Source organism: Lepidothrix coronata, unplaced genomic scaffold, assembly GCF_001604755.1.
Source record: "Lepidothrix coronata isolate B3197 unplaced genomic scaffold, Lepidothrix_coronata-1.0 Scaffold361, whole genome shotgun sequence".
Lineage (NCBI taxonomy): Eukaryota > Metazoa > Chordata > Aves > Passeriformes > Pipridae > Lepidothrix > Lepidothrix coronata.
The window spans coordinates 9,045-31,835 of record NW_016690541.1 but is presented as its reverse complement, the minus strand read 5'-3'; the positions used below and the strand labels follow the sequence as shown (position 1 = coordinate 31,835).

Below are 22,791 nucleotides of genomic sequence, written 5' to 3'. Positions count from 1 at the left end.
AACCCTGACACCATTCACCTTGTTCCACTGTTCTGTAGCAGTGAGGGCACTGTCACAGCCCATGGAACAGCTGCAGTGGAACCTGGTGATCCCCTAAGCCACCATCCACCCTCTGTTGGAGCCCCCTCTCCTCACCCAGTCAGTGGGGCAGCTCATCCCATCAGCCTGCAGTCCACAGCCCCACACTCAGTGCCTTGGGACAAGGCAGAGTGGAGCTGTAACACAGGAATGGTCACTGGAACTGCTTCTGCAGGGCCTGGAGGGGCTGCTGGGCCATGAGCCTGAGGACCATGGGAATCGAGAGTGAAAAATGCCATTTATTGGTGCTCTGTCTACAGCAGAGTCACACCAAACCCCATTTTCAGGGGAAGCACCCCCAGCCTGCAGTGACCCCAGCTCTGTGCCCATGGTACTGCCAGCCCAGGGCCAGCCCCGGCCCAGTGGCACTCCCACTCCTTCCTCCAGGGATGTGCCATGGGGAAGGGCAGAGTGATGCCTGGGGCAGGAGGACTCTGTGCAGGTAGGGGCCAGGAGAGGGTTGAGCATGGATGGAGAAACACATTGCAGGCAGAGCTGCCACACGGCACAGCCAGAGCTGGAGCCAGAGCCAGAGCTACTCCAAGCCTCCAGAGCTGGAGCCAGAGCCACTCCAGGCCTGTCTCAGGGTGCCCTGGCACCATCTTCTCCCCAGTGTGTCCCTGGGGCAGTGGGGGCCATGGTGACGGTGTCTCCCCAGGGAGAGAGAGGGACAGCTGCTGCCTGTTTCAGCCTATCCTCAGCCACAGGCACCCACTCGAAGGGCTCCCGAGGTGTGGCGGGGTCAGTCAGTGCACAAGCTGGGGACAGGGGTGGGACACGGCTTCTGCCTCACATCTGATTTGCTTTCCAGGAGAGGTAGCAGTTCCAAACGATGGCTACGCACTGGACAACAGCCAGCCTGGGGACAGAGGGGAAAGGGTCCACAGCCGCTGGCTCAGGGGGCCAGGGGCTGGGGGCCAGAGCCACAACACTACCTGTGCTGCAGGGGCACGAAGTAGAAGTTTGCAATCTGCACGGGTGGCCAGATCTGGACAGAGAAGGGGAGAGCAGTGAGGGGCCCTGCCAGCGCCTGTGCCCCGTGCCCACCCTTGCCTGGCACTTGGGGACAGGGACACAGACCCGCCAGCACTCACACAGTAGTTGGTCATCAGGGCGTCTGTGTAGTCCTGCAAGAGAAAGGAGGTCTGAGCACGCAGAGGGCCCCATTCCCACTACGGGGCACAGAGTCTCCCACAGCTGTGCCCACGGGGGTGGCAGGGACAGGGCAGCCACAACCGCCCTCCCCACTGTGCCACAGCCAGGGCACACGGGCAGGCAGCTCCTCTCCCCAGTGTGGGCTGTGAGCCCCTATTCAGCCCCGCAACCCCCAGGCCCCTCCCAGGCACCCTGGGGCAGGGACGGAGACGGGCACTGAGCCAGGGTATCCACCCTGGGAGCCCGAGGCACTGTCCTTCTGTCCTCGAGCTGCAGCCGCGGCCGTGCCGCATCCCTGCCCCATGGTAGCAGGACGAGTCCCTCATCCAGCCTGGCCGTGACTCAGCCAGGAGCCCGGGCTCCTCCTGGTGCTGGCTGGCAGCCCAGGACGGGGCGAGCGGGCACAGGGTGATGGATGCTCTGCTGACGCTTCCTCTGCGTGGGGAAAGGTGGATGCGCCCCAAGCCAGGGGTGAAGGTGCTGCCAGCACCGCTGCCCAGGTCCCAGCCCAGCCACCCCCTGCCACGGCAGCTGGGAGCTACAGCTTGCAGGAATCACCCACCACGGTGGGATGCTTTGGGGGAGCTGAAGCAAGATCCATGGCACCAGCTGGTCTGGATGCAGCAGGAGCGGATGGACAAGAGCTCGTGGGGTGCTGTCTGTACCCAGGACCTCTCCACATGTGCCTCTGGGGTGCCTTGGAGCACCCCATACCCTGGCTGTGGCTCATGCAGAGCTTTGAGAAAGCAGAGGTGACACAATCCTGCCCTGGGATCTGCTCCCTGCACCCCAGGGCAGGATGAGGGGCACGCACTGGCAGCCCAGCAGGCCAGTGCCTGGGGGTGGCACCCCACCGAGGAACAACCTCTGGGCGATGGTGCCCCAGCAGAGCTCCAGCCCAGGGCAGCAGGTCTGGCTGGGCTGGGGCCCTTCACACACGGCCCTGGCAGTGGTGTGCGAGGCTGGTGCTGCCACCCCTGCCAGCCAGGCGACCACCCCAGCGAACCTCGTCCCGCGGCGGGTGGGCACCCGCTCCCCGGTGACTCACTCTGGACACGCTGACTCAGCGCTCGCACCGGTTTCCAACAGTCACTGCCAATGGGAGCCATCTCGGTAATGGCTCTGGAGACCCAGCCAGGAGCAGGGCCGGACGGCACGCAGGAGCCCATGGCATCTGTGCCCGGCACAGGTGGGACCCTGGTGCCACACCACAGGAATGGCCATGGTGCCAGAACCCAGAAGACTGGCAGCACCGGGCACCTGATGCCCGCAGGGCCCTCAGACCCAGCGCCTGGGTGTGGGAACAGCCACGAACGGGAGCAGCCGCCAGGGCCAGTGCACCGGGAGGAGCTGCCAGGGCCCCCCCGGTTCCCCAGGGCCCCCCCATCCACCCCAGGGCGGCAGTACATACCTGCTGGATCTTGGACCAGTTATCCTGCACTGACAGCCCGTTCATGGCCCCCGTGATGGCCAGGAAGCAGCCAAGGAAACACGGGGCGAAGCCCCCCTGTGAGAGAGGAGCCAGGGCCAATGCCGAGGGGCTTGTGGTGCCTGGAGCTGGGCTGGCCACGGGCAGCCCCTGCGACCCTGCCCACCCCAACCCTCCACCACAGTGGGGCTTGGCTCAGCTCAGGCACAGGGGTTCATGGAATGGGATGGAAATTTGCCACAGGAATATGGCTGCACCCATCACCCCATCCTGCCCCTCCAGCCCGATGTGACACCCTCGCTCACGTCACACCAACCTGGTCCAGAACCATCTTCTTGACAGCCACGACTTTTGTGTTCCCCGGGATGAGCCGATCCAGGATCCTGTACCAGCTGCCCACAACGGGGCCCTGCAGGAGCCAGGAGGTGAGGAGCAGCACCCACCCTCACTAGCCAAGGGGGCTCCAGAGCTGGTTATATGGGCCCAAGACTACCAGGATGGGCTTGTCCTGCCTCCGACTGGGCTGTGCTGCCGTGCTCCAGGGAACCAGCCCTGCCCACGGCTGCCAGAGGTGGCATCAGGATGTCCCAGCTCACACTGGGGGGGCAACGTGACCCCACCCTGATGAAAGAGCCCCCGATCCCATCCCATCCTGCCGTGCTGGCACTCACCACGAAGCAGAAGCCAATGGCCATCATTTTCAGGGTGCGGGGGCCGTGGTGCCCACGCAGCCCCCGCCGCTCCACCAGCTGCTGTGCGATCACATCCCCAGCTCCCATGAGGGCCCCTGCGACCAGCACAGCCCATTCAGGTGGGCAAGACCCCCACATGCCCTGCCCACGGCTGGGCCCCCTGCCCCAGTGCTGCTGCTGCTCCCCTGCCCCGGGATGCCTGAGCCTGCTCTGGCCCCGCCGGCTCCATCCCAGCTGCAGCTCCTCACTGCCTGCAGTGAGCCCTGCTGAGCACCTCGGGCCTCTCAGGACGCTGCAGCATCTCTGGCCAAAAGGGTGCCCGACTGCATCTCCTCCTGGTGCCGTGGGCACGGGGCTGACCTGTTGTGAAAGACTGATTAACACCCGTCACCCAGGGCCTGTGGTGCCTGGGGCTCTCGGGACAGTCCACCTGGCTGCTGCCTGTGCTCCCCACCATGGCCTCTCCTGAGCCTCTCCCAAATCTCTCCCTGTGCACCGGGCAGGCTCTGCTGACTGTGATTCCTCTCTGGAGAGCCATTCTCTGCCTGTGGCTCTGCCAGCAGCCAGGACACGCAGGATGTGCTCCCCACTGCCCGGGCTGCCCCAGCCCCTCGCTGTGGCCGGCTGCTGGCACGGCTTCCTGGCCCTGTTTCCAGATCAGTGTCCCCGGTGGGATGCTGCCTGGCTGGGCCTCTGGCAGCTCCTGCTCCATTCTACACCCCTGACCCCTTCGACGCAACTTGGCTGGCCCGGTGCTGCCCCTCAGCCCCAGCACTGCTCCCCCTGGCCCTGGCAGCTCCTGCTCACTCCCCCCGCTCCTCCTGGGACAGTTCCCAGGTAGGTCTTCAGCCCCACTGCTGCTCTGCTCTGAACTTGTAAGCCCTGAGCCCAGCAAGCCCTTGGCCTGGGGAGCACCAGCCTCAGCACTCCCCATCCCAGCAGCCCCTGTCACGGCCAGCTCAGGGCCAGCCCTATCCCAGGGGCTCCATGAGCGGCTCGTGGGGGACCAGGGCCCGGCTCCCTCTCCCAACACCATGCCATGTGGCCCCCAGACAGGGCAAGTCCGGGCTCTACAGCCCCATGGAGGCCGCAAGCACCTCCTGGTGCTGCCTCACAGGCTCCATCTCCCACCCTGGACCAGCCCCAGGGTTTGGGGCTCTGTCCCCCAGCCCAGAGCTCTCTGCTCCCACCCATGATGGCAGGGCAGCCCTGCCAGCCCACGGGCTGCAGCAGTGCAGGGGAGGGGGTGGCAGCAGGAGCAGGATTCCAGCACAGCACACCAGAGTGCTGGCTGCTCCCACAGGTAGCATTCCCAGGAGCTGGGTGCAGGGGCACAATGCTCATTGAGAACACGCAGCCACGGCACTGCCGTTACTCATCCAGTGCCGAACGGTCCGGGCACGGTGCCCAGCGGTGACAAAGCTGTGCCGGGGGAACAGACCTGTCTCTGCCCGGGCCTGGGGTGCAGCTGGATCCAGTCCCTCACGATAACTTTGGCACCAGTGCTTGCCCAGAGGGAGACGGTTGCGTGGGGCTGGAGCCTGCAGCCAGGCCAAGCCCAGAGCCAGGGTGCCCAGCTGACCCCCAGGTCGTTGCTCCCACGACCAGAGGATTCTGAATTGGGCCTGAACATAAGTAGGGCACCGTCTGTATCCCCACAGCATCACCACGGCGGGAGGGCGGGGCTGCTCTCCACAGGCAGGGAGGGACAGCAAGGTCACGGCTGTGGGCACGTGCTGCTGCCTGCTGTGCCCAGGCCCTGCCGGCAGCCTGGCCTGGGGCCCGGGATGCAGGAGGCAAAGCCCTGCCCGACCCCATGGTCCTCGGACAGCAGCTCGGGCGGTGAGCACAGCTGGATGCAGCAACACAGCCAACTGCCAGCAGCTCTCTGGCCCAGCCCCAGCTGGCAGCACCGGGGGCTCCGGGAGCAGCAAGGGAAAGCAGGGCTGGAGGTTGGAATGTATCTGGCCCAGGGCACGGGAGCTGCATGGACCATGGCACAGCCAGAAGAGAGGGGCCAAGCCCAGCCGTGAATGGGGGTCTGAGAGCAGGAACACTCGGCCCCAGCAGTGCTGCCCCAGCCTGAAGGGAACGGTCGTGCCCCCTCAGCTGGGCCTGGGAACCTGCCACAGGCAGGGAGAGAGAGCCCAGCCTGAGGGCAGAGCTTCTTCTGGGCTGGGGGAACCACATCCAGTGTCAGCCCAGCACCCACAGAGCAGCCATGCCCCCACAGCACAGCCCTGTGCCCCTGGGGGCTGGTGGGGCCCGGAGGGACTGGGGGGCTGTGCTACGGCAGTGCCAGCTCTGATACAAAACAGCAACAGGCAGAACAGGGCTGGAGCCAGCCCAGGGCCACACTGAGCCTGCACAGCAGCAGACAGGGGCCAGGAGGGAATGGGCAGGGGTGGCCCTGGGCAGCCCTCCCAGCTCCACCCTGGCCTCTCGCCAGGCACCAGGGGATGTGCGGCCAGCAGTGCCCAGCAATAGACTCCATCACATCCCATAAAAATAACAGCGGGAGCAGCGAGGCGGCCTGGCAGGGCCCCAGCAGCTGGGCAGGGGGGCACCCGGGGGCAGCAGGGCCAAGGGCCAGTGGCTGCACCACGAGAGGAGGCCCCGGCTCAGCAGGGCACCCCCTGAGGTTATGCTTTCCCAGCCTCCTGGGCTGGTGGCTTGGGAGCAGCAGGACCAGAGGAGCAGCAGGACGAGGGGAAGGCTGCGAGCAGGGGGTGCAGTAGGGAGCACACAGGGACACCCTGCTCCCAGCCAGCAGTGCCACACAGCCCCTGCATGGCCCCGAGCACACCCAGCACAGGCAGGATGGGCTCTCCCACCACCCAGCCACAGTCCTGGCCCCGGGTAGATTGGGGGGGACAAGAAGGGCAGTAGGTGGCAGGGGGCAGAGGTGTCTGGTGTTCAGGGCTACAAATCCCTGGGGCAGAACTGCCGGCCAGTGTCGGGGCAGATTTATGGCACTTCCCAGCCCTGCAAGCAGCATCGTTAGGGAAATTCAGGGCAGGGCCCTGGGAGCCTCTGCCCAGGCAGCACCTCTGTGCCTTCGCCCGAGTGCTGGCACACACCCAGGGGATGCTGAGACCCTGCAGGGGGGCTGCAGCCCACTGAACCCCCAGTGCCACAGCCCAGACCCCATCCCCTCCCTGTGAGCAGGACCTCCAAGGCAGCCTCCCCCCGGGGCCTGGGGTGAGTGAGGCGAGTCCTCGAGCCGCGAAGACCCTTCTTAGGCCCCCATTAACCCCCCTGGAGCCCGGCGGGGTCCCCGCTCTCCCTCCCGTGTGCCGGGCTGGGCTGCGGGCCGGGGGGTCCCGGCGCGGCCGCCGCAGGGCGCGGGGCCCGTGCCCGTCCCTTACCGGCGGTGAGCGCCTGTGCCGCCCCGGGCCGCCGCGCCAGCAGCCGCCCGCAGCCCCTCCACAGCGCCGCCATGGCCCGCGTGTCGCGCCGCGGTGACGCGAGTCGCGGCGCGATGTCGTGTCGCGACCGGGGGCGTTTATTGGTCAGTATCGGCCCAGCACCGTGGCCAGCAGCGCCATCCGAATGAACATCCCGTTCTCCGCCTGGCGGAAATAGGCCGCGCGCGGGTCCGAGTCCACCTCCACGCTGCGGAGGGACCGCGTCAGCGGGCACCGCCCCGGGACCCCCGAGCCGGCGGGACCCCCGATCCCACCGGGACCCCTCACCCGCCCCGGGACCCCCGATCCCACCGGGACCTCCGAGCCACCCTGGGACCCATCACCCCCCCGGGACCCCTGACCCCCTCAGGACCCCTCACACCACCGGGATCCCGGATGCCCCCCCCCCCGAGATCCCTGATCCACCTTGATCCCTCACCTCACTGGGACCCCTGACCCACCGCACACCACAGACCCTGTCTCCCTCCAAACCCACCAAGCAACCACAGTCCCCATCACCCTGAGACCCCCTACCCTGCCCAGCACACTGCAGCCCCCATGCCCCTGACCCCACAGCCACAGCACAGACCCAGCAACAGCACAGAGCCCTCCACACCCCCACGCCCTGGGAACCCCAATCCTGCCCAGTATATTACATAGCTCCATTACCCCAGACACTACCCCTGAGCCCCCTGCCCACCCAGTACCCTGCAGCCCCCCTGCCCCTGCTCCCCCCCTCCACCTGATCTCGTTGACACGGGGCAGGGGGTGCATCACCACCATCCTCTCCTTGGCACGGGTCATGATGTGGGGCGTGAGGATGAACTGCCCAAAGCACTGAGAGGGGACACAGAGAACCCTCAGCTGGGGCAGGGGACCCCCCACAGCCCCCGAGGGCAGCAGGACCCGGGGTCCCCTCACTCACGGCCTCGTACTCCTCAGCCCGTTCAAAGCGTTCCTTCTGGATGCGGGTCATGTAGAGCACGTCCGTGTCCGGCAGCGCCTCCTCAATGCTCCCGAACTCCTCCTGGGGTGGCACTGTCAGCAGGGCTGGGGGGACAGGGCTGGGGGGGCGTGTGGGGCCAGCCCCCCACCCCACTCCTCACCTGCTGGATGCCCCTGGAGGCCACAAAGCTGGTGATGTCGGGGGGCATGCGGAGGCCGGGGGGGGTCACGTAGCGCAGGTTGACGCGGTACAGGGTGAGCAGGCGGGCCAGGGAGTGCACCGTGCGCCCGTGCTTCAGGTCGCCCACCATGGTGATCTGGGGAGAGCAGTCAGGTCAGCCCAGCCATGGCCCCCCAGGGCCCAGACAGGGCCCCTCGGCCCCCCAGCCCCCCCACCTCACCGTCATGCCGTTGACGGTGCCCAGCTCCTCGCGGATGGTGAAGATGTCCAGCAGTGCCTGCGTGGGGTGTTCCCCCACCCCGTCCCCGGCGTTGATCACCGGCTTGCGGCAGTGCCTGGCAGCCAGCTGGGAGCATGGGCAGGGCAGGCAGGGGTGAGGGCAGGCAGGGGTGAGGGCAGGCCCCACCAGCCCCATGGTGGCAGGCCCCGAACCCTGCCCAGCTGGGGACCATGTCCCTGCCCTATAGTGCAGGTCACCATCCTCGCCATCAGGGCAGAGCCCCCAGCACCTTCGGGACAGGACGCGGCCGCCCCAGCCCCCCCAGCCCCTCTCACCTCAACGGCACCAGGCTGGGGGTGCCGCAGCACCAGCACGTCGGCGTAGCAGCACATGGTCTGCACGGAGTCGGCCAGGGACTCGCCCTTCTGCACCGAGGAGGTGGCCTCGGAGAAGGACAGGACGGCGCCGCCCAGCCGGTTCATGGCCGCCGCGAAGGAGCTGCTGGTCCTTGTGCTTGCCTCGTAGAACATGGTCACCATCACCTTCCCCTGCGGGGGCCATGCTGTCACCTTGGGGAGCCCGGGGCACCCCTACCCGAGACAGGGCTCCCTTGGGGTGCCTGGGGGCCAGGTGCACGGCTCACCTTGAGGATGTCCACGCTCCGCTCCTTCTGCACCAGCATGCGCAGGGAATGGGCCACATTGAACAGGTGGGACAGCTGTGGGGACAGGTGGCTCAGGGGGCGCAGGGGCACTAGGGCTTGGCCAGGGCGCAGGAGGCACCGCAGCCCCCATGGCCACCCGGTCCCCGTGCCCACCCGCCCAGGCACCTGGTCCTTGGAGAACTGCTGGACAGAGAGGACGTGCTGCCCGACGAGGGGGTTCAGCAGTGGGAAGGTCTGGAAGTGGGGGGAGCGCTGGGGGGAGGCCTGGCGTGGCAGGGGGCCCAGGGGGTAGAAGTGGCTGTCCTGGATCGCCGCCGCATCTGGGGCACCAAGAACAGCTGGTGAGCCCACAGGGGTGCCCAGGGGAGCCCAACCACCTGCCGTAGGCCTGAGATCCCCACTGTGGGCCCCCAGATCCCCTCTGCACTCACCCAGCTCTGCTGCCTTCCTGCCGGCCTTCTCACGGGTGTCCTCAGCTGGGTGGGAGAAGGGAGCGGTGCCATTAGGGGGTGTGGGGAGCGGCAGCACCCTGGGCCCTGTTGTCCTTCCAGGGTGCTGCTGGCATGGCACAGCCAGCCCGGCCTGGCAGCACCAGGCAAACCACGTCAGGGCTCAATGCCAGGTGAAGGCCACCCAAGGACAGGCAGGCCAAGCCCCACATCATGCTGCGCCCCTCTCCCCACGCACCCCACAATTCCCAATTGGCCACCCCCCAATCACACTGGCAAGCGAGGGGTCCCCGAGGTGCTGTGTGCGCCAGGGCGGGAGCGGGGCAGGCGGCACAGCCGTGCCCTGTCCCGTGGTGCCCAGCACCGGGTGTGGGAAGGGGCCGGTGGCGGGCGGCGCGGGCAGCCCGGGGCCCGCACGGCACCTGGGGGAGGGGATGCACTCATGGGCTGCAGTTAGTGCCATTAGTGAGTCCCCCCCCCGACATTACCGGTGCCTCGGGCGCCCGGGCGGTGCGCGGCTCCCAGCCTCTGGAACGCTGAACGGGACACAAGGGCCGGCGTCAGCGGGGCCGCCCGTCCGCGGCCCCAGAACCGGCCCCGGGCAGCGCGCCCGCCGCCCCCCCTGCCACGCCCGCCGTCCCCGCCGCCGCCCCCCTACCTGGCAGCCCGGGGTCGGAGGCCCGGTGGATGCGGGGCGGGGGGTGGAAGCGCGCGTCGCCCGCGGGGCCGGGCCGGCGGGGGCTGGGGGCTCGTCCACGCAGAGTCTCACCAGCTGCCATGTGCCGGGGCCGCTCGGGGGTCTGCAACGAGAGACCCCGCTGGAGCCAGGATGGACAGGGACCCCTGCCCAGCCCCGTGCATCCCAGTACCTTCACAATGTCCTTGACAGGGGCCACGTGTGGCGGCACCATAGCTCCTGAGGGCCACTTCTTCACATCTTGCCCATAGCCAGGGGCCACCAGCACCTGCATTCATAGGGGTGATGGGGTTGGGGGTGATGGGGTCGGTGCTGGGGGACCCCTTCAGTGCTTGGGGACCCGGACAACACAAGGGAAAACAGACCCAGGGCCTTACCTGCCCATCGATGTAGGCAACCTCCCCACGCAGGACCACCCTCCGCACCGTCCCCTTCACCTTCATGCCCTCGAAGGGGGTCCAGCGGGCCTTGGAGAAGGCCATGCAGCCAGGGATGATCCACTCGTGCTCCAGGTCCACCTGCCAGGACAGTGGGTCAGAGGCAGTGGGGCCAGGACCAGACCTGGGGCAGGTGGGCAGGGACCCACCTCTATATAGGTGTCCTCCTGCGCCGGCAGTCCAAAGATCTTGCGTGGGTTCTCGTAGAGGCGCTGGACAATGTCCTCCACGCTGAGCCGCCCCTCGGAGACGGCCGTCAGCAGCAGGGGCAGCATCGTCTCCAGGCCAGGGTACCCAGGGGGCGGCTGCTGGCCCTGCTTCTCCTCCAGCGTGTGGGGGGCTGCAGGACAAGGCCGGTCACCAGGGGCTGTCCCCACCCCTTGTCCCCACCTGGCGGCCCTTTTCCCCAGGGCTCACCGTGGTCTGTGGCGAAGCAGTCGATGGTGTCCATGTTCTCCCAGAGCGCCTCCACATCCCGGCGGGTGCCCAGAGCCGGCCGCACGGCCGCCCGGCCCTCCCCGAGGCGCCCCAGGTCGTCCTGGCTCAGGAAGAGGTGGTGCGGGGCCACCTCGCACGTCACCGGGATCCCCCTCTGCTTGGCAGCCTTGATCAGGAGGATCTGGGGGAGCTGCACTTAGTGGGGGGAACACAAAGGGCCCCACACCCTGACCCTGGAGCCCACTGTCCCCACTCCCAGCTCACCTCCTCCCTGCGGGCCACGTGGCAGATGTGGACGGGGCGCTGGTACAGCTGGGCCACCATCAGCACGGCGGCCACCGTCTGCCGCTCCGCGTGCGCCACGACGGGCAGGTGCTGCGGCCACTGCTCCAGGTGCTGGGGGGAAATGGGGCTGGTGGGCGCCGGCACTGGGAGCGGCTCTGCCCCATGCCAGCCCCTCCCTGCCCACCAACCTCCATCCACAGCGACACATCGTCCATCCGCAGGCTGGAGAAGGTGTCGTTCAGGTACATCTTGAGCCCGGCAGCCGCCCCAGCCAGGGGGCCCAGAGCTCCGGCGTTCTCTGAGGAAGCCCCCAGGAAGAGGGCGAAGTCGCAGCGGGCCCCAGCCTCAGCCAGCTGTGGGGTGTGAAGCGGTGGGTACTGTGGCAGGGCCAGTCCCACCCGAGGCAAGCAAGCCCACTGCAGGCAGCAAGCCCACCATGGCTGGCGTGGCAGTGACCAGGGAGGGGATGTGAGCATCAGGCTGGCAGCGGCCCCTCACCTTCTGTGCCAGGGCGAAGGAGGCGGCGTCGGTGATGGCAGGGCTGGTGTTGGGCATGGCACACACCATGGTGATGCCCCCGGCCAGGGCGGCTGCCGTGCCCGACGCAAAGTCCTCCTTGTGGGTGCCGCCCGGCTCGCGGAGGTGGACGTGCACATCGATGAGGCCTGGGGAGTGTCAGCCTCAGCACCGGCAGCCCCCGGCCCCAGGGGACATGGCAGCACAGCAGGGAAACATCTCTCCCTGCAGTGCTCACAGATGTGCCCAGCCTGGCTACCAGTGCTGCTCCAGCTCCAAACGGCCACCTGGGAAGCCCCTGCCCACCCTGTCCCACTCACCTGGCAGACGGATGAGTTTCTTGGACGTCATGCAGTCCACGTGAATCTTCAGTGGGGGGGCTGCCCCGATCTGGCCCAGTGCCTGCAGAGACAGCAGCTGTGAGGCAGGACCCCAGGCCAGGGTAACAACGGCTGCCCGAGTTGCACCCCAAAAAGCAACCCCTGCACAGTGATGACTGCACACAGTGCCCGCCCCACAGCACCCACAACAGGACTTCCACAACCTCCCTTTGCTCCCTTCCCCTGCACGCACTCCCTGGGGCCCCCGCGGGTCCCAGCCCACCTCCACGAAGAGCTTTGTGCACTTGATGTCGATGATGAGGGGCACGGAGTAGTCGACGGCCAGGCGCCGGGTGCGGTACCCCTTGGTGACAAAAGAGGAGAGCCGGCGGCCCCCCGAGTTGCGCATCGACAGGTTGATGACCATCTCAAAGTGGTTCTCGGCCAGGTAGTCCAGGATGCTGCGCTGGGTCTCCCGGGCGCCGGCCTCGCTGCCATCAGCCTCCTCGAAATGCCAGTCCACGGCCTTCACCTGCAGGCAGTGACCCCGTCAGGGCCCCCCACTTCTGCCGGGGGTGCCCCCGGCCCCACCAGCCCCCAGCCCCGACCTTGATGCCGTGCTCAGTGTAGAAGTCGGCGGTGCCAAGGCTGGCGTACAGGTTGTAGCCGAGGGTCTCCAGTCTCCGCACCGTGGGCAGCAGCTCGCTCTTGTACTGCAACGAGATGGGGGCCTGTCAGAGGGCAGGGGGGAAACCCTGACCCCCCACAGCATGGACCCCCACATACCTTGTAGCTGCCGATGGTCAGCAGGATGTTTTTCTTGGGGATCTTGAAGCCGGTGCTGAGCATGGCCTTCAGGTATGCCTCACAGCGGTTCTCCCCGAAGCAGGCCACCTCGCCCGTGCTCGTCATCTCCACTCCCAGCACCACGTCAGCGCCCGCCAGGCGTGAGAAGGAGAACTGGGGCACCTGGGGGCAGTGGGGGCTCAGGGGCTGCCCAGCCCCATACCCCAGCCTTGCCCCCACGGCCCCTGCTCACCTTGACGCCTACAATGCCCATGCCTGTCATCAGCCCCACGGGCTCCACGTCCTCGCCCATAATCACCTGGCTGGCCAGAGCCACCAGGTCCACCCCCAGGGTCTTGGACACGAAGGGGAAGGAGCGGGAGACGCGGACGTTGCACTCGATCACCTTCAGCTGGTCGTCCTGGGGGAGAGGGGATGGAATGAGGCACAGCTGGGGACACGGGGTGTTCTCCCACCGGCACTCTGTGCCCCAGCATGGCCCCCAGCCCCTGTACCTTGGCAATGAGCTGCAGGTTGAAGGGCCCTGTGACCTGCAGCTCCTGCCCGATGGCGTGGACAATGGCCTTGATGCGCTCCAGGGTCGTGTGGGTGATGTCCTGGGGGGGTGTCACCAGCGTGGCATCGCCTGAGTGCACCCCAGCATTCTCCACGTGCTCCGAGATGGCGATGGCCACCACAACGCCATCACAGGCCACTGCATCCACGTCAATCTCCTGCAAGGGGAACACGGTCACAGCCTGTCACTGGGGGACAGGGCTCTCAGGGTGCCCTGGGGCTGGAGCAGCCCCCTGGATGGACCTTGGCCTCCTGGATGAACTTGGAGATGACAACAGGCTGCTCCTTGGACACGGCCACAGCATTGCTCAGGAACTTCTCCAGGTCGCTGTCCGAGTAGGCCACGTTCATGGCGGCACCGCTCAGCACGTAGGAAGGGCGCACGACGCAGGGGTACCCCACCTTGCAGCAGAAGTACTTGGCCGACTGTGGGAGATGGAACCTCAGGAGGTGCTCTGAGGGCCACCCTGAGCCACCCCACCCCTGTCACCAGGCCCCACCTCCATGTCAGAGAGCTCCTTCCAGAGGGGCTGGCTGATGCCGATGGTGTCAAGTAGGCGGGAGAACTTGAAGCGGTTCTCGGCCGAGTCGATGGCCTCCGGGGACGTGCCCAGGATGCGGCACTGCTGCCGGTGCAGGGCCATGGCGATGTTGTTGGGCAGCTGCCCACCCATCGACAGGATCACGCCCTCAGGGTTCTCCAGCTCGTAGATGTCCATCACCACCTGCAGCACCACAGAGGGCAGGGGGATGGCTGACGGGGCCATAGCAGCCCTCACCCAGTCCCACGGCGGGCAGAACCCCCGCCCCACAGCAGGCAGGGCTCCAGCCCCCATACCTCAAAGGAGATCTCATCGAAGTAGAGGCGGTCGCACATGTCGTAGTCGGTGCTCACTGTCTCGGGGTTGTAGTTCACCATGATTGTCTTGAAGCCCATCTACTGGGGGTGGGACAAGGTGAGCCCAGGGCCCCCCGCCCCTCTCTGGCCACATCCTGTGACCAAGGACACCCACCCCCCCTCCCAGAGGGTGCTGGGGCCCGTCTGACCTTGCGGAGCTCCTGGATGCAGCCAACGGCACACCAGTCAAACTCGACGCTGCTGCCGATGCGGTAGACGCCAGAGCCGATGACCATGACGTGGGGCTCGTGGAAGGCCAGGTCGTGCTCGGAGCCATTGTAGGTCAGGTACAGGTAGTTGGTTTGGGCCGGCCACTCCGCTGCCACCGTGTCAATCTGCTTCACCATCGGCAGGATCTTCAGGTCGCGTCGCATCTTCCGCACAGCCAGCTCGGTGCTGAATGGGGCTGGGTGAGCTCCAGGACTGGGGTGAGGGGCAGGGCGGGGCCATCCTCCTCCCCAGCTCACCTGAGCACGGCCAGGGCCACCTGCTTGTCGGAGAAGCCGAGCTGCTTGGCGCGCTGGAGCACGGCGGGGGGCATGGTGCCCTGCTCGCCGCGGTACGACTCCAGCAGCACCGCGTGGTCCGTGATGTTCTTCATCTTGTGCAGGAACCACCGGTCGATCTTGGTCAGCTCGTACAGCCGCTCGATGGAGTACCCAGCCCGCAGCGCCGCCGCCAGCACAAAGATCCGCTTGTCCGTCGGCGTCTCCAGCTCCTGCCAGGCCGGAGAGGTGAGCAGGGCTGGGGAAGGTAGGTGGCCACCTCTCCCCCAGGACTGCACCAGCAGCACACACCCCCCAGACCCCAGTGCTCACCACGTCCGAGGCCGGCTTCACCATGTGGTCAAAGCCCACACAGTTCTCATCCACCATCCTCAGCGCCTTCTGGAACGCCTCCTCGAAGTTCCTCCCGATGGCCATGACCTCCCCTGCAGAGGGAGAGCTGAGCAGCCGGACCCCACGCCCGCCCCCTGCCCACGGGCGCTGCCGCTCCCCGCGCTCACCCACGCTCTTCATGGAGCTGCCGATCTTGGTGCTGACACGCAGGAACTTGCTGAGGTCCCAGCGCGGGATCTTCACCACGCAGTAGTCCAGGCTGGGCTCGAAGTTGGCTGTGGTGGAGTTGGTGACAGAGTTCCTGGGGAGGGGACGGGGGTCAGCGGCCGGGGCTGTCCCACTGTGGCAGCGCCTCGTCCTGTGTTGTGGCAGCACCTTACCTGAGGACGGGCAGGGGGATGCCCAGGGCCAGCTTGGCGGCCACGTAGGCCAGCGGGTAGCCAGTGGCCTTGCTGGCCAGGGCTGAGCTGCGGGAGAGCCGGGCGTTCACCTCGATGATGTAGTACTGTGGGCAGCGGGCAGGCAGGGTCAGCGGGTGCCGTGGGACATGGCTGAGCCGGCGACACGGCCGGACCCGCTGGATCCCAGAGATGCCACAGCACAGGGAGGCACAGACTCATGGGGCAGAACCCAGAGCACCCCAGGGTAGGGCTGGACAGGGGTTGGGAGTGGGATCCAGGACTTTCAGGGAGCTGCTTGTACCTGCTCCGACTCGGGGTTGAGGGCGAACTGGATGTTGCACTCGCCCACGATGCCCAGGTGCTGCACCACCTTGATGGCCGTGCGCCGCAACATGAAGTACTCGGCGTCATTGAGAGTCTGGCTGGGCGCCACCACGATGGACTCGCCCGTGTGGATCCCCAGCGGGTCCAGGTTCTCCATGTTACACACCTGGCAGTGGGGGGGTCACTGTGAGCTGGGGGTTCCCCAGCACCCCACGTGCTGCCCATGGCAGGTCCCTCCCAGCTCCCACCACGTCCTCCCCTGCCCAGCCTGGGCTGTAACACAAGCCCCCGGGACACCCAATGTGTTCAGCCCACCCAGAGCAGGGGGGTGCAGGGCTCTGGCTCACGAGGTGCAGCTCCCAGTGGCACACAGGAGCTGTGCCAGCACCATGAGAGGCACAGGGGAGCTCTCCCTGGGGACAAGGTCCAGCAGAAGCCCCCCACCCCCAGCACCTGCCTCATGTCCATCCCCCCTCAGTGGCCCGGAGGTCTCCCCCCATACCGTGACACAGTTGTTGTAGGCGTCCCGCACCACCTCGTACTCAATCTCCTTCCAGCCCTTGAGGGACTTGTCCACCAGCACCTGGGAGGTGTGGGTGAAGGCCTGGCTCACCAGGGCCACCAGCTCCTCCCGGCTGTTGGCGAAGCCGGAGCCCAGCCCCCCGAGGGCGTAGGCAGAGCGCACCAGCACCGGGTACCCCAAACGCTCGGCTGCTGCCTGCGCCTGCAGGGAACAGAGGGGTGATGGTGAGAACGGGAAGAACAGGCCCCCGCCCTGTCCTGCAGCCCCACAACCCAGCCCGAACCTGCTCCAGGGAGGTAGCAGCCTCGCTGGGCGCCACGTGCTCCCCAATCTCTTCCATCTTCTCCGCGAAGACCTTGCGATCCTCCGTCATCTCAATGGAGGCGACGGGGGTGCCCAGCACCCGCACGTGGTACTGCTCCAGCACGCCCGCCTTGGTCAGCTCCACCCCGCAGTTCAGGGCTGTCTGCCCCCCGAAGGTCAGCAGCACCCCGTCGGGGCGCTCATTCCGGATCACCTGGGGGGCACAGGGCGGTGAGACAGAAACCATGGCGGGTCTTGTGTCCTCCTCCAGCTGCTACCACGCCTGTGCTGCCCACCAAGTCCCTTCCACTCCCACCCAGCCCTCCATACACCAGTCCTTCAGCCATCCCCCAGCCTAGCCATCCCTGTACCCCCAAACTGCCCAGCCGGTGCCCCAGGGTGCTCACCTGTGTGACGTACTCAGGGGTGATGGGCAGGAAGTACACCTTGTCTGCCAGCCCCTTAGAGGTCTGCACCGTGGCGATGTTGGGGTTGATCAGCACCGTCTGGATGTTCTCCTCCCTCAGCGCTTTGATGGCCTCATGGGGAACAGAGGGGTCATGGCTGGTGTCCCTGGTGACCCCCATCGCTCCCTGTGCCCTGCGGTGGGTGCTCACCTGTGACCCTGAGTAGTCGAACTCGCCTGCCTGCCCGATGGAGAGGCCGCCGGAGCCCAGGATCAGCACCTTGCGGGGCTGGGCCACGTCTGGGCCTCCTGCTGGCGCCTTGGTGTAGGTCAGCCAGTCCCGCAGGCGCTCCCGCACTGGAGGGACACGGCACACTGGGGATGGGGCTACGGGGACCCCGGGCACAGCCCTGCCTCGCAGCCTCTGCCCCACGGTCATGCCCATGGCCCTGGCCGCCCCTCACACCCACCCGTCCGGGCTCCGCCGTCCCCATTCTGCAGGTCTCGTGCCGCCTCCACGAAGACATCAAAAAGCCCCTCCAGGTCCGTGGGTCCGGCACAGTGCTCGGGGTGAAACTGGACGCTGCGGAGGGGGGTCAGGCAGGGCACAGCCCTGGGCCCCCCTGCGCCCCCAGCTATGGCCCCACAACCCCCAGCCCCCCGCTGCGGCCCCGCGCCCACCTGAAGAAGGGCTTGTGCTGGTGGACGAGGCCCTCGTTGGAGCCGTCGTTGGCGTTGGTGAAGAGCGGGGCCCAGCCGGGCGGGAGGCTGCCCGCCTCCACCGCGAAGCCGTGGTTCTGCGCCGTGATGAAGCAGCGCTGTGTGTCCTCGTGCAGGCACGGCTGGTTGTGCCCACGATTCCCATACCTGGGCAGTGGGACGGGTGTCAGGTGGCCCCAGCAGCCGGGACCCCACGGTGACCCCGGCCCCAGCCCCCCACTCACTTCATCTTGTAGGTGCGGGCACCGAGGGCCAGGGCGAGCAGCTGGTGCCCCAGGCAGATCCCAAAAACCGGCTTGGGCTGGGGTGCGTCCAGCACCCGGCGCAGGCTGGACACCGTCTCCTGGCAGAGCTGCGGGTCCCCAGGGCCATTGCTGATGAACAGCCCGTCAAAGTCTGTGCCAAGAGAGCAGTGGGGTCAGAGTGGGGCCCCCCAGCCCCTCAAAGGCACAGTAGGGCCCACCAAGGTCCCCAATGGGTCATAGCAGCCCAGCAGTGAAGCACCCTGAGCCCCCAACACCTCCACAGGGTCACACCAAGATGCTCTGACCCCGCAACACCCATCACAGTGGCAGCAACGGCCCCCCCAGTCCACCACGACTTCCCTTGCAGTCACATTAGGGCCCCTCAGTACCACAGTCCAGAGCCCCTCAAGCCAATCACAGCAAGGCGCCCACGGCCCCCCTCCTGCAGTGTCACACTGAGGGCCCTGAACCCAAAAGCCCCCAGGAAGGATGACACCAGGACCCCTCAGCCCATGGCACAGATCAGGACACAGGTACCTGCTGCCCCCAGCACCAACCAAGCAGACAGCCCTAGCTCCAGACCCCACCGAGGGGTGGGGCCCCAGGACATCCCTGGCCAGTGTCATCTCACCTGCAGTGTCCAGTGGGTGGTCCCAGGGCACCACGGTGACGGCTGCCCCCAGCTTGCACAGGCACCGCACCTGGTTGTTCTTGAGGCCGCAGTCGAGGGCCGTGATGCGCAACGACCCGCCGGGGTTGAACATGAGTGGCCCCTGCAGGGGGTGGGGGTGGATTGCCCGGTCCCCCCGCGGGGACCAGCCCCCCCAGGAGGGGCTCTGCAGCCCCCACCACTGCCCCCCAGCCCCGCCCAGCCCTCCCCCCCTCGCACCTTCAGCGACACCTCCTTCACCAGGTGCCGCTTGTTGGGGTCCTCAAAGGAGAGGCTCTCCTCGGGGGTCCCGTCCGGCACCAGCTTCCCCAGCAGCGTCCCCTTCTCACGGATCTTCTTCGTCAGCGCCCGGGTATCCACCCCTGCGGGTGGGCTGTGAGACACAACCCCACGGCCCTGGCCCACCCCAGCAGGACCCTGCGCCCCAGCGGGACCCTGCACCCCAGTGGGACCCCGCACCCCAGTGGGACCCCGCACCCCAGTGGGACCCCGCACCCCAGTGGGACCCCGCACCCCAGCGGGACCCTGCACCCCAGCAGCATCGTCATCCCCAAATCCCAACACTGGGTTGACCTCCATAGGGGCAAATCCCAGCACAGAGATGGGACCAGCTCAGAACTCACAGATCCCCAACCCCCAGCCTGCCCTGCAGTCTCCCCGGTCCCACCTTCCAGCCCGGGGATGTTGTGCTCCTTCAGCCACAGGTCCAGGGAGCGGGACGCACTCCAGTGGCTGGGGGTCTCCGAGCACTCGCCCACCACCAGTGCAGCCACGTGGATCTTGCCGGACTCGAACCACTGGGGGAGCAGGGGGGGAGCAGGGCCAGGGGGGTGGTCACCAGCCCAGGAGAAGTCCCAGGAGACACAGACCCCATCCCTGGCCCACAGTATGGGACCAGCCCCCCTCAGTGCTGGGCTGCCACTGCCCCCACCTTGTCCCACACCCATCCTGGCGGGGCTGAGCCTTGGTCCGGGGCAGGGCTGCTGACAGAGAGACCCCCATGGTCAGTGTGGGGAGGTCAGCATAGCACGGCCACAACGGGCCTGGACTCTGCCCTGGGATGAGCAGCCTGGAGGCTTGAGGGGGTGAGAGGGGGCTGGGGCCTCGATCGGGCCCAGCGCTGCCTTGCCCTGGGGGGCTGGGACCCCCACTCTGCGATGGAGCCCTGGCAAGGACACACACACAGCCCCACTCCCCAGGTGCTGCAAGGGCACCCCAGTCCCAGGTCTCCCCCTGCCCAGACCCAGTCCTTGGCATGTCAGAGCGCCCTGGACTCTGCCGTGGCTCTGGCCTGGCAGGATCAGAGTCAAGCCTCCACCTGCCACGACATGCCACTCGCTGCCCTGCCCTAGCACCCTGTGCCATCCCGTCATGGCACCCTGTGCTGTCCTGCCCCGGCATTCTGTGCTGTCCTGCCCTGGCACCTCGTGCTGTCCATCCCGTCCTGGCACCCAGCGATATCCCGTTCAGCTACCACGACGGACACGCTGCCCCCGGCCCCCCTCGCTCACCCTGCTGAGGCCGAAGGCGTCGGGCTCGTCCCGGGGCACCCCGTAGTTGCCAACCAGCGGGTAGGTGAGCACCAAGATCTGCGCCTTGTAGGAGGGGTCGGTGAGTGCCTCGGGGTACCCCACCATGCCGGTCTGGAACACTGCGCGGGGATGGGGATGGGAGTGATGGGATGTCCCGCTGCGGGGCACTGACCCGGGCTGATCTCGGGGGACCCCGAGTGGAGGGAGTCTCCGGGCCGGGCCAGACCGGACCGGACCGGACCCGCCGTTCCCTCCCCTCCCCGCCGCCGGTCTCGGGCCGCCCCCCGACATCCCGACATCCCGACATCCCGGCCCCGCCCGGCCCGGCCCGGCCGCACTCACCGACTTCCCCGGCGGCGGCGGCCCCGGCGGCCCCGAAGGGGCGGCCGCGCAGCACCGACCCGTCCTGCAGCAGCAGCCGGGCCATGGCGGCGCCACGTGCGCTCCGGCGGCCCCGCGGCGGTGCCGAGCGGCGGAGCGGGGGCGGCGGGAGGATCCGGGGCGGGGCCGCGCCGGGACCGCCCCGGGGCGGGGCGGCGGTACCTGAAGCACCGGCCGGGAGGCTCCGGGGGTTCCGCGGGGCGGGAGGGGAGGGGGCGCAGCGACCCGGGACCCGACGGCGGGTGCGCGGGGAACGGCGGAGCGCGGGCGGTGGGGCCGGAGCGGGAGGGGACCGGGCTGAGCTGCACCGGGGCGGGACGGAGGTGGAGTTTGGATAGGCATAGGAGTTTGAAGCGCAATAGTTGAAATACCGCGTAGAAGTAGCATTCAGCAGTTATAGGTTGTTAATCTATTTTTCACCGCGTTTGTCAGGGGAGAGCGCGAACGCAGTCCCCCACTACCACAAATTATGCAGTCGAGTTTCCCGCATTTGGGGAAATCGCAGGGGTCAGCACACCCGGAGTGCAAGGGATGAGCCTCGCCCTGGGAAAACCACCTGCCTGATCATGGTGTCTCCCCTGCCAGGTAAGTATGACTCCAACTCCCGAGCCGCACCGCGCCCGCCCCGCGCACCCACCCCGAGCACACGCTCACCAAGGACCCGGCCCCGCACCNCATCGCTGGACCCAGTGGGCGGTGACTATGTCCATTTCTTTTGTACTCTCAGCTTCTCTCTTCCCTTACTCTCATCCTGGTTTTTCTCTCCCCTAAACAGTTTCTCCCCCCGCAAAAGTTATCTCTGTGCTGCATTGTTTTATGACAACACCCAAACTGTGAGCATGCTTGTTGATGCAGAATTGTTGAAATAAACCTTGTCAGTATATGTTTTCAAACACCGATTACTCAGTGTCGTTTCACTCTAATCCACCCCAAGGGAATTATTGGTATAAAAACTTGAGTTACCCCCCTTCCCCTTTTCCTGGGGCGGGTCGTAACATTTTTGGCGCAGCGAGCAGGGTCCTTTGGATGTGGTGGAGTCATTGGTGTAGTCTAAAACTGGTACCGAGGGCGAGTCAAATGGTGACTGTTCCCTCGCAGTAAAATTATAGTTAAGAATTTTTCTGCTCTCGGTGTGACCCGGGCACATCAGACCTGTTGAAAGGTTTCCTGGTGTGGCCTGGACCTGTTGAAAGGTTTTCCAAGAGAGAGTCAAACCAGCCCTCAGAGGGTTAAGGGGGAGAAAGGCATTAACCTAAACTGGGTTAATGACAGAGGCAAAGGGGATGACACCCCAGGGTGAGGTATGTGGGGATTATTCCCTCCTGATAGTTATCCTTGGTTTAGAACTGTTTTTTGTGGGTGCTGTCTTAGGCGTGTTCCTTAGAGCAGTGCAAAAGCAAAAATCAGCTATTCAGAAATCTGTAAGTGAAGTGATAAGATCTCTTCATGAGTCAGTGAGGACATTACAGGAACAATTAGAAAAGGAACACTTGCAGTTAACTGCTGAGCGTGAGGCAGTTCGGAGGGAGAGAGGGACTAACAGATCTACCTGTGAGGTGGTAAAATCTCTTCAAGAGTCAGTGAGAGCTTTGCAGGACCAGCTAGAAAGAGAGGCTATTCAAAAATCTACTGGTGAGGTGTTAAGATCTCTTCAAGAGTCAATGAAGGTATTACAGGAGCAATTAGAAAAAGAACGCTTGCAGTTAAATGCTGAGCGTGAAGCAGTTCGGGGGGAGAGGGAGATTAACTTGTTACTTCGGTCAGCCCTCCGAGATGAGGAGGAACAAAAGGAAAGGCTGAAAAGGGTACTAGAAATGAAAAATTGTGAATCACGAGACATCAATTCAAAATACCCTAGACCGGTGGATGTTAACAAATCCCTGTACCCCTCTGGGGAATTGGAAGAGCTTAAGCAAAGTTATCCAGAGGACGAGGTAATACATCTGTGTCCCCTCATTAAAACTGAAACCACTGGCCAGGGGACAGACAGGCAAACTACCACACGAACTACCCCGTACACGGGGGAAGCACTGGCCAAAATTCAGGAGAAATACAGCCGTAAGGCCAGTGAATCAGAGACTGAATATGTGTGGAGGGTGTCCCTTACCGGGGGGATCGGATTTTGCTGAGTGAAGATGAGGCCAGAGGATTTTGGGGCCCAGGGGTCTTCCTGACCACAAATGATAACCGAGCCCCGTGGTCCCTGACCCAGCGAGCTGCCTACTGGGCAGGCGGGTTAGACCCTATAGAAAGGGGGGATCCTCACACGATTAA

General features: G+C 66.1%; 2 protein-coding genes across 4 annotated transcripts; both read right to left on the bottom strand.

The window, feature by feature from the left end:
• Positions 1 to 633: 633 nt before the first annotated feature.
• On the bottom strand, positions 634 to 3,466 carry MPV17 (MPV17, mitochondrial inner membrane protein). The gene is made up of 6 exons (XM_017838795.1): positions 3,334 to 3,466; positions 2,979 to 3,071; positions 2,645 to 2,740; positions 1,173 to 1,205; positions 1,014 to 1,066; positions 634 to 937 (listed from the first exon to the last, which is right to left on the bottom strand). Exons 1-6 carry the CDS (start codon positions 3,439 to 3,441, stop codon positions 868 to 870), a joined length of 453 nt encoding a protein of 150 aa, XP_017694284.1. The 5' UTR covers positions 3,442 to 3,466; the 3' UTR covers positions 634 to 867.
• A 3,383-nt stretch (positions 3,467 to 6,849) lies between these two features.
• On the bottom strand, positions 6,850 to 20,563 carry CAD (carbamoyl-phosphate synthetase 2, aspartate transcarbamylase, and dihydroorotase). Of its 3 annotated transcripts, none has more exons than XM_017838830.1 (45): positions 20,479 to 20,563; positions 20,116 to 20,255; positions 19,272 to 19,401; positions 18,824 to 18,966; positions 18,566 to 18,707; positions 17,914 to 18,085; positions 17,651 to 17,836; positions 17,440 to 17,552; positions 17,181 to 17,326; positions 16,971 to 17,102; positions 16,544 to 16,777; positions 16,240 to 16,461; positions 15,715 to 15,903; positions 15,393 to 15,517; positions 15,180 to 15,313; positions 14,992 to 15,104; positions 14,641 to 14,891; positions 14,323 to 14,569; positions 14,114 to 14,212; positions 13,776 to 14,000; positions 13,519 to 13,701; positions 13,215 to 13,433; positions 12,953 to 13,120; positions 12,700 to 12,882; positions 12,522 to 12,626; positions 12,197 to 12,445; positions 11,914 to 11,995; positions 11,576 to 11,742; positions 11,266 to 11,430; positions 11,057 to 11,188; positions 10,772 to 10,973; positions 10,504 to 10,694; positions 10,295 to 10,435; positions 10,090 to 10,185; positions 9,879 to 10,020; positions 9,709 to 9,756; positions 9,203 to 9,247; positions 8,937 to 9,091; positions 8,751 to 8,825; positions 8,443 to 8,655; positions 8,108 to 8,233; positions 7,868 to 8,023; positions 7,687 to 7,788; positions 7,504 to 7,598; positions 6,850 to 6,969 (listed from the first exon to the last, which is right to left on the bottom strand). In XM_017838830.1, exons 1-45 carry the CDS (start codon positions 20,561 to 20,563, stop codon positions 6,867 to 6,869), a joined length of 6,771 nt encoding a protein of 2,256 aa, XP_017694319.1. In that variant the 3' UTR covers positions 6,850 to 6,866. The 3 variants fall into 3 exon arrangements, with proteins under 3 accessions (XP_017694319.1, XP_017694321.1, XP_017694320.1); XM_017838832.1 differs by having other exon boundaries at positions 9,990 to 10,020; XM_017838831.1 differs by lacking the exon at positions 9,709 to 9,756.
• Between the last annotated feature and the right edge of the window lie 2,228 nt (positions 20,564 to 22,791).